Here is a 10,544-nt window from a genome sequence, read left to right on the forward strand (position 1 = left end):
GGCATGAGAGAATGTTGTCCTGAGAGAGCATGAGGGAAGAAGCATATGGATGAGAAAGGCCCTGGGAGGTCTGGCTTTTTGGGGTGAGTATTAACACATCTCTCAGAAGTAAGAAGTGTAGTGCTACCTCCCTTAAAGCATTTGAAACATACATAAACTGTATACCTTCTGCATTATACTGAGGCTGAATAAAAGGTATTATCGCCACCTTGTTTGCTGCAGGGAAAGGCTCTGAACACAAACACAGCTTTCAGAGAGACCACTGCAGCCTATGCTAGAGAGGATTCATTGCTATGTATGTTGAGCTAACCACAAAAGAATGAGGGTGGTGCATTTTGAGAACAAGTGGGAAAACCCTTAGGGAGAAGAGACTGAAGTGGAAAACAGTCCTGCATCTTTCAGGACTGAAGCGTGTGTATTTTAACTCACTTCTTAGCTTACAAGTGTGGATGAAGGACAGAGACATCTCATCCAGATGGGATGCAGAGGAATCTGGCTAATGCAGAGTGACCCAAAGGAGAGATGCTGACAGGAAAGGTCAAAGGAAAAAATTATTTGGGGTTTCCTTAAAGTACAGAACTAGGCAGTGGATGTTTTTAGCATCAGAGCTTCATCTCTTGTGTCTCTGAAGTCTCAAGAAATCCTATTTTAGGAACTTGTGATCTTTTTTTAGGTTGTGTCTCTCACAGGTGTGAATCCTGAATGGTCTTCAAGAGTGACTGTAACCTAGCTGAAAGGTTCCTAGCAATGAAGGCCTGTGTTTCTGAACAACTTAAGTCTAGGCGATTCCATTTGCCTCCAGCAGACTAAATTAACTCACCAGGCAACAGAGTATGAAATCGGACATGACCGATCGATTCTTTGGCATTGATTCAGAGCGAAACTAATGGAATGTAAAGAAAATGCAGGAATGTGTATGACTCTAAAAGGTGCTCATTTATTTGTTTTACAAAAGAAAATGTAACTTAGGGTATGGGTGGAGACAGTGTTCTAAAACTCAACATAACGATGCATAGGGACTTTACAAACTATTGCCAAATAAATTGAGCCTCAAGGGAATAGCTTTGATAGATGCCACTGACTAAAATAATTGCATGATAATTTTGGCTAGAGGCACCGTCCTATAATCTGATGGTTTCAAATCGCACGCAGAGTTTAGACTGTGTGATCCAAGCATCCAGACAGAAAGAACGGAGAAGTCTGCTCCAAGTGCCACATCTACTCTTTGGCATTGAAAAAGAAAGTACCGTGAAGGAAGTTTTCCAAGCTACAACCTTCAGCAGCACTACATGCTCCTACGGTGTTCTAAGAACAAATAATCTAAGGCTTTCTCTTAAGGTAAGCAAGCAGAAAAAGAATCTTCCCAGGGAGGTGCAGAACAGGCAGATCCCTGTTAGACTGATAGCAATTCAAATTAAAAACAAGAGTACTTGCATCTTAACATTTAATCTTTTTGGAAACAAGTATAATTCAGTAAGGCTAGGAATTTATGAAGCCTGTTATTTTTTGCAGTTTAATTATATGATATTGTTCACTTCCAATGGATCAACTGGGCCAGTTTGTGGGTGTTAGCAGATTGGCAATTTTCAGGATGTTAAATGTGTATATTGCCTCTTTAGAAATGTCATGGCTGCAAGACAAAAAATGATTTCAGACAGTGACATATTTCATTTTGACCATCGACTCCAGTTCTATTTTAATTTATAGTTGATAAAATTAAGGAAGATTTAACTCTGCAAATCATCTCTAATGAGATCCTAGCACAAATTTAATATATAACTGATTTGAATATTGGAAAATGATTAAACGAACTTTAATAGAAAATGAAAAAGAAATAAAAAAGAAAGCAAGAAAGCAAGAAAGCAAGAAAGAAACTTCCTCCATCATTGATTGTGGATTTCCATCTGATTCTGATTATGTGCCTGTATTGTTAATGTTTAAATTGATCACATATAACTATTCAGACAGCCACAAAGGTAGTCAGAGCATGCATTCAACTTAAAGAAACTTCAAAATGGCACTTTACAAAAGACTGGAGCTTTTTGGAATTTGGAAGCCATAAAATAATGGCAAATAAAATTAATTGAGAACCCTGAGGTAGAGACAACCCCGGTTGCTTTCAATATTTTATTTCTGTGTTAGCAAAAGCATTCCAGGAACACAACAGACTGTGGAATGCATTCACAAATACACAATTTGTAAATTTCAATTTCCTACATTTCCTCAAGATAATCCAGAGAAGTGGCTTGGGAATCAAGCATCTTGCAGCTGAACATAGAACAGCTCAGTGATGAATCAAAGAGCTTCTGGGAAAGAGGTGGTTAAAAAGATCATCTCACACTTACAACTAAAGATCTTCACTGCACTCTTATGTATTTCCTGCTTAATTTACTTCATACGTTTAAATTTATAATCAAGACAGAGTTTTAGTGATTCATTGAGGCTTTAAATGCACAAAGTTCAAGATACGAATCCTAGATGCATTCTAAGTTTATGAATAAAATTCTAGACTGAGACTATACAATGTACAATTATGTGTAAATTAGCTGTGTATTTGCAGTTTTGTATTTCAAGGCAAAAATTGTGGACTGTTACACTAGCAGACAGGAAAATACTGAATGGATGACATTTATAATGCTACCACCTTGCGGTACAAAATATAAAAATTCTGTCACATTTATAGGATACTTCTCAGAACTTTCTCAAATGAATGAAGGCTTAATTAGTTGTTTCAGTTGTTTTTCACCCAAAGCCATAGCAGAGCCACAGACAGGAATGTAGTAGGTGTAGAATTAATTTATTGTTGGCAGTGGATTTGCAAAGTGAAAAAAAAAAAAAAAAAGAGTGTCTTCTTTCATGGTGGGTGGAAAATACAGTAGATGTGTAGGCAGTTAAGAGGTACCATGGCTTATAGCCAAACTCAATCTCTCTTAAAACAATCTCACTTTGCATCTTCTACTAGTAGTTGTAGTGTCTACATTCATTTAATGACCTATTAAATAGAAAATAATGATAAATTTATAAAATGTCTCTTTCCACCCAAAGAATATATATGTAATATCATTATTAAAATATGTATATACTAGAAAGGGTCAGTTTGAAAAGAGATTCAGTAGTGGTTCAAATAACACTATTTTTTATACTTTAGATATGAACTTCTGATCATGGGTGACTGGAACTTGTTGGGCAGCATCCTTGAAGAAGTGCACATCCACTCCACTATAGTTGGCAAAGTCTGGCTCACGATCCTGTTCATATTCCGGATGCTAGTGCTGGGAGTGGCTGCTGAGGATGTCTGGGATGATGAGCAGTCAGAATTCATCTGCAACACAGAGCAACCTGGCTGCAGCAACATATGCTATGACAAGGCCTTCCCTATCTCTTTGATCAGATACTGGGTATTGCAGATCATATTTGTATCTTCTCCATCTCTTGTTTACATGGCCCATGCACTGTACAGATTAAGGGCTCTAGAGAAAGAGCGACAGAAGAGGAAAGCCCACCTGCGGGCTCAGCTAGAAGATCTGGAGCCTGTGCCTGAAGAACACCGGAGAGTGGAGAGGGAGCTGCGAAAACTGGAAGAACAGAAGAAAGTGAATAAGGCACCCTTAAGAGGGTCTCTGCTGCGCACCTATGTCCTACATATCCTGACACGCTCAGTGGTTGAAGTGGGCTTTATGATAGGTCAGTACCTTTTGTATGGATTTCACATGTCACCCCTTTACAAATGTACTCGGCCCCCTTGCCCTAACACAGTGGATTGCTTTGTGTCCCGACCCACTGAGAAGACCATCTTTATGGTCTTCATGCACAGCATTGCCGCGGTCTCCCTATTCCTCAACATCCTAGAAATCGCCCACCTGGGCCTCAAGAAGATCCACAAGACCCTCTATGATCGACCGCGGCAGCCAGCGGATGATGAGGCCAGTCCTTACAATTCCAAGAAGAACTCTGTGGTCCCACCTGCCTGCCCGGCCGCCGACACCTCCCCTCCACGCTCCACCGCGGCTCCGCCGCCCCCCACCGCTCCCTCGGCCACCCCCGCCCCATCCGCCCCTCCTGGTCAGCCGGGCCATCAGCACCACGGAGAGCTCCGCGCCGCCGCCCCGCCGCGCCGCCGGCACAGCGCGGCTCAGCACCACGGACAGCAGCAGCCGCCCTCCTCCAGCAGCGAGGAGGCGCCGCAGGGGACGGGACCGGAGACGGCGGGGCCCGGAACGGGGGCGGGCCGCCGAGTGCTCCGCAAGCAGAGCCGAGTGAGCATCTGTCGCGATCTGGAGGAGAACCGCGGGGAATCCCCGGACAGCGGACACTGCCCGGGCACACGCAAGTCCAGCTTCCTCTCCCGGGTGCTCTCCGAGAGCCAGGCGGGCAGCGACAGCGAGAACGCCGCCTCCCGCCGAGGCTCCGGTCCCGGTTCCGCCTCATGTTCCGGCTCCGAGGGGCAGCGCCACGAGGAAAGCAGCCCGGCCGGCACCCCGCCGCCGCCCGCGGCCATGGGACGCCGCGTGTCGATGGCAAGTAGCGGCCCCGGGGGAGCGGGCGAGGGGCCCAGACCTGACCCGGCCCCGGGGATCGGGCGGGGGGTCCAGACGGCCGGGGCAGCTTTTCTAGGCCTCTGGCACCGCCACGGCTATGACCGTGCCCCGCACCCTTGGTGTCCTTTGGCGGGAGAGGCAGAGGCACTGCAGAACTGCGTTTCTGTCAGCTGTTCATATCATTTGGCTGGATGTTCCAAACTTGCTTATACCTAGTGTTACTGTCATGCTTGCCTCCCAGCACAAATGAGTCTTTTCTTTTCTTTTCTTTTCTTTTCTTTTCTTTTCTTTTCTTTTCTTTTCTTTTCTTTTCTTTTCTTTTCTTTTCTTTTCTTTTCTTTTCTTTTCTTTTCTTTTCTTTTCTTTTCTTTTCTTTCCTTTCCTTTCCTTTCCTTTCCTTTCCTTTCCTTTCCTTTCCTTTCCTTTCCTTTCCTTTCCTTTCCTTTCCTTTCCTTTCCTTTCCTTTCCTTTCCTTTCCTTTCCTTTCCTCTTCCTCTTCCTCTTCCTCTTCCTCTTCCTCTTCCTCTTCCTCTTCCTCTTCCTCTTCCTCTTCCTCTTCCTCTTCCTCTCCTCCCTTCCCCGATTGCTTCAGATCATGGGATTTGCACTCTTCTTTACAAATTCTCGCAGGAACAAACCCATAGATACACCTTTGTATAGGACATGCAAGAAACAGAAGATTATTTCACATGATACTCCAAGTTATCAATGCTCTTTAATCTCACATTTCCTAAAAATATTATTTAAAATTGAAGACAAAAACAACTACAAACAAAATTTGAAAATCTTCCTTTCAAGAAGCAGAAAATACTCTCACACACTGTTCATCAACAAATTGCTCGTGATTCCAGTTTTCACTGAGTTACAGTTCCCACAATATCTAAATAGATTGCGTAAGTCATGTTAAGTTGTCATTTAGGTGAAATTTAACTACATACAACTTTGCTTTTTCTGGTACAGGAAATGGCCTGGAGTCCTGCCTGTTCATTTTCAGGTGTTTTTGTTTTGATACTCTGATGAGAAAAATAATTAAAAAGATTATATGCAAAAGGTATTAAGCAAGGCAGACTTTCAGTCCCTGTTTAGAATTCATAGATGTTACTCAGCAACTTTTAATATTTGATGACAACAAACTTATCTTTCAGGTGAGAGCTTGCAGAGGAGTACATGCAGTTTGCAAAGCAATGTCATTATACCTGAAAGTAACACTTTTTCTGGCATGCTGCCTTTGTGACTACATTTGGGACTATTGCCAGCAATTTTAAATGTGTCTCATGATATTCTCAGTGCACTTCTGTATAAAATTCAGTCACTATTATGGCTAGTGCACTTTGCTACAGCATTCAACGATACCACTTTCAATACATATGTATGCTGGTGCATCATGTAAATATTGCACCTGAGCATTACTGCTTATATGAACAGAACAAGGAAATTCCTCTTAGGAATTCTTTGGAAGAACGATTACCATCAAACTGTAAGGAGAAAATGCATTAAATCCTTCACTGGAAGCTGGCACTAAGTATCTCAATAGGAAATTGAACACAAAACATGCATTTGACATGAGGAGTCGACTTTTCAGATTTGAGCTGTAATCAAATCAACTGTATATAGAGAAAGGAAGGAATGCCTTTCACTTGGTAGGATATGACAGAAGCATCATTTAGCCGCAGTGAGGACTAGCACAGCTACTTCAAACTTTCCTCTCTGGAACAGGTGGAGACTAAGAGCCATTTCTCTGCTTTCTGTCCAAATATGGCATAAAAACTTGAAAAACATTTATGTTGCAGCTGATTAGTTTTACACCCAAAATGATCACTTGTCATATTCTATTCAGATTTCTGGTTATTACATTTGTTGAAGGTTTTTTTCAGATTGGATTGCAAAAATGCACCTCTTGCATGCTCCGAGCCTACTGGTCCCCGATGGGCAAGGAGACCTAACGAGTGGCTCAGCACACAGCTCAGAGAAATCATCTGCAGTGAATTCCATGAAATTGCATCCACAGAGGATAACTGGGAGTTGGAGGCACAAAGGAATGTAGGGTTATGCTGGTATCACTGGGAATCTACCCATGAATGACATGGTGAGCAGAACAAAAAAAAAGAAGGTCAGGTGCACAATACATTTTAAAGTCTAATGAAATCAAAAGGCTGATGCAGTCTAAGGTAAGTATAAAGCTAGTATAGATAGAATCCTTACTCCTGGAAAAGAGTCAGGGCAGGAACTGCAGTGCTTCATCATGTGATTTTTGGAGCATTGCACAAGAGGTTATTTCCTCACTGCTTGATGTGTGCAGGGCTGTGTAAAGCCATTGGGATCACTGATGAACACTTTTCCTCGCTGCAGAAGGATAAAAATAAGAGATCTGTGGAGCCCAATTGAACCATTAAAAAGTGAGAGAGCTTTACCATCCACATCATTCTCTGTGAGCACCAACCAATCACTTTTCTTTTCCAGCCATTTTCTATAAACCAGAGAAAAAATTGCACGAAGTTGCAAAGCTCTGCTGAACATGGTCACAGCTTAATGTTTCATCATCATCAAATTGTTTAGTCTGGAGAAGATGAGGCTTAGAGGAGACTTTATTGCACTCAACAACTTCCTGAAGGAAGGTTGTGATGAGGAAGGGTTTGGTCTCTTCTCCTAGGCAACAAACTGGACCCGAGGAAATGGCCACAAGTTGCACCAGAGGTTTGGGATAGACATAAGGAAAACTTTTTCTCTCAGAGAGTGGTCAAGCACTGGAATGGCTGCCCAGGGAGGTGGTGGAGTCGCCATCCCTGGCAGTGTTCAAGAGGCGCCTGGATGAGGAGCTACGAGAGATGGTTTAGTGCTTGTGGTGGCAATGGTGGTGGGAGGATGATTGGACTGAATGATCTTGCAGGTCGTTTTCAACCTTGTGATTCTATGATCAGAGTGTCACAGCTGAGCTGAACACAAGCATTTCTGCAACCACTCAAAGATGTGTAATAGTTTGTTGCGATGAGCACTCGATTCCTTTCACTAGCCTGTCTCTTCCTTTCTGAAGTAGAACACCATAGTTGCATACCTGGGCACATCCAGCAGCACTTTTTCTTTTCTACATAAAATTGTTTTCTAAATAGTCTGAAAGCATGCTCTGAAATCCGTGAGTTTAATTTGGTTAGCTGGGATTGGATAATTGCCTTGGAATGGCAACTCTTCTCACAAGGACACGGCCTTTCACAAGACTTGGACCAATGTTATCCCATCTGCACCCCAAGCTGACTCTTACTTTAGCATCCAAGGATAGAACCAAGCAATGGGGCCATGTGACATATCTACTGGTTCTGTTGTGTTACTGAACCATGAGAGCTTTATGACAGACTTAGAACTATTTTAGCCGAATCAGTTTCATGGAGAACCAAAATTACTGGATGAAGATTTTCAGAAAGTACTAGGCATCTGGGGGACTCAACTTCAGATTCCTGTTTTGTTTCCTGTTTCTTTCTCATTTCTATGCTTTTCTCTTTAACCCACCCTCTGGAGAGTTCTCTACCCTAGCAGTATCATTTCTTCGAGTCTCTATTTTTGACTCCAAAGAAATTAATGTATCTTTGGAAGTAAAGGTCCTGCCTTGTGCTGTGTGAGGTCATGAAACTGATAATTAAGAAGGCTGAGGCTGAAATCCCAGCTCTGCTGAAGTTGGGGAAACCTTACTGTTCTTTGTGCTGTGTTTCTGCCACTACATTGCTTTGTTTTATCCCTCTGTGCTTTCCAGTTCTTCTTTTGCTTGTCAATTCTCTCAGCTTTGAGTCTTTTACCCAGTGGGAGAAGAGTCAGCAATGAGAAGTCTATGAAAGAGGGAGCTGCTATTCAGCCTGAATGCTCTCAGTCTTCTCCAAAACAAGGTGTGGTTACTGAGAATTTCAACAACATTTGAGCAATACATACCCACTCATTTAACCAGCTGCTCACTTGCTGCATTCCTGGAGCTAGAAGCAGTTGAATAAGAGTCCATGTGCATTGAAATAGCAAATCTGATAGCTGCAGAGAGTTCTTTTATAGACAGACTCCGCCAGAAAATCTACAGATGGGCAAGAGATTGGTAAAACCTGGTGTTGCCCCACTGGGATGCATGAGACTCCTTACAGGTATTCAGATTTACCACTAATGCTGCTGCTGGTTTTGTAGAGTTTAAGCAATAATCTCTAAAAGATACTCAAAGTATTTGTATCCTTCATGTTATTCTTTGCCTTGGAGCACTTGGGAAAAGCCTGTGATGATGACTGCGAGTGTAGCAGTGATCCTGCAGGATCTGCTTGATCACCCAAAGGTGTCCCTTCACAGACACAGACAATAAGAAAATGACAAATTTGGGGGGTCACAGTGGCTGATAAATAATGAACCTCTCCAAGGATTTGTGTAGCAACAGAGAGACAAATGTCTGAGAGAAACTGGATTTCTGAAAGTGGAGCTAGCCTAGCCAAGTCTGTCTCTGTAGGGTTTTAAAGCAACAGAAGGTCATTAACGTGAAGAAAGGGCAATAAGATGTAGTCACTATTTTCAAGCAAGTTACTTTGGGATTAATGTGTTTGATTTAAAAGCAAGCTGTTCTCCCTCCCCTCAGCCACCCCTTAGCACTGACTGAAGCCAAGGTAAGTGTGCTGTCAGCATCTCTCTTCCTCAGCTACGTATGTGGTGGGATCTGGATTAACCGTTATGATTACGTTTCTTTTTCTCCTCTAAGCCAGGTCAACTTCATGCCTTCTTTCTCCTGTTATCTTTCAGAGCATGCTCCTAGAACTATCATCTATCATGAAAAAGTAATGGCATTCTGAGGACAAGAGATAAACTAAGGGAATGAGCACAAACCACCTTCAGCAGAAAGATAAAATGCCGATTATCTACTACTGTCTCCCTATCCGTCCCCTTAAAATGCTTAATTCTGATCTTTAAGGAAGCAAACGCTTGTTTCATTCTTCAATTTTACGCCAGTCCCAGTAATACTGCACTCTGATTGCTGATGTTCACAAATAGCTTGCTCCACATTTTATGATTTTTCTCATATAAGCTGAGCTGGATTTTGTCAGTGCATGTTGTCACTGCAGAACCAGCCCGGTGTCTTTGGGACGATGTTTCAGAATATACAGCTTGTTATGCACATGAGTAGTGTTCATATCAGCAACCAGCCTGATGCATAGACCTTAAGGGTAGTAGAAGGCCCAAGACTTCAACAAGGAAATTAGTTAATTTAGCATGAATGTAATTTGGAAGGCAATGTTGCCTCTATCTGCCCAGGGCTCAGCAGCCAATGAATAAAAGATGGACCAAGCACAGAAGGAAGCTGAAGAAGCTTGGGCACAGAATAAAATCTCATCTGAAGGATATTCTGCTGCTGTTGTTCTGCCTGTGCCAAAGCAATCCTCAAGCTCTGCGAGAGACTTTCCATGCTTGTGTAGTGTCTTCATAGTTAATACTTCTGTGTTCAGAATTGAAACTAAGGAAAACCAGGCAATTCATTTAAAAAAACATCTGTGCTTTTCTTCAGTTCTGTTTTAGAGGAACTGCAGAACCAGCTCAGGGTCATAAGAATCTTAATCCATTTGCTGTTTTATTAGTCCATATGAATTAACTGAAGACAACAAAAGTACAAAGATCTCATTACGAGTTTGCTAAGACAAGGTTTATTCTGGAAGGTCAGATTTCTGAAGTTTAAATCAATCCTTCCAGTTGTGTACCCAGAAAATAAAGCACTTTGACTATCCACAAGCCTGTTTCTGGACACATGCTCTTGGCTGCTCTTATTTGCCAAGTTTGTGGTAGCTTGCATCTGCTATTGATGTGCTCACCACTTCAGTAGCAAGAACAACTTGTTTGCTCTGCCAGTTTCCTTAATGATACAAGCCTTCTATAGGGAAGATCAGTAGACCAGCAGGAAAAAATGGAATCAAACAAGGATTGCTTGAAATTGCAATGTTTTTTAAAGCAAAAAAAGGAAAACATGTAAGATGGTGGCCGTTAAGTGTAAGCAACAACTGACCA

General features: G+C 42.4%; 1 protein-coding gene across 1 annotated transcript; it reads left to right on the forward strand.

Moving 5' to 3' along the window:
- The first annotated feature begins 3,164 nt into the window (after positions 1 to 3,164).
- GJA10 (gap junction protein alpha 10) lies at positions 3,165 to 4,754 on the forward strand. Its single transcript, XM_048934959.1, has one exon. It carries the CDS (start codon positions 3,165 to 3,167, stop codon positions 4,752 to 4,754), a length of 1,590 nt encoding a protein of 529 aa, XP_048790916.1.
- Positions 4,755 to 10,544: the final 5,790 nt, after the last annotated feature.

Source organism: Lagopus muta, chromosome 2, assembly GCF_023343835.1.
Source record: "Lagopus muta isolate bLagMut1 chromosome 2, bLagMut1 primary, whole genome shotgun sequence".
Taxonomy (NCBI): domain Eukaryota; kingdom Metazoa; phylum Chordata; class Aves; order Galliformes; family Phasianidae; genus Lagopus; species Lagopus muta.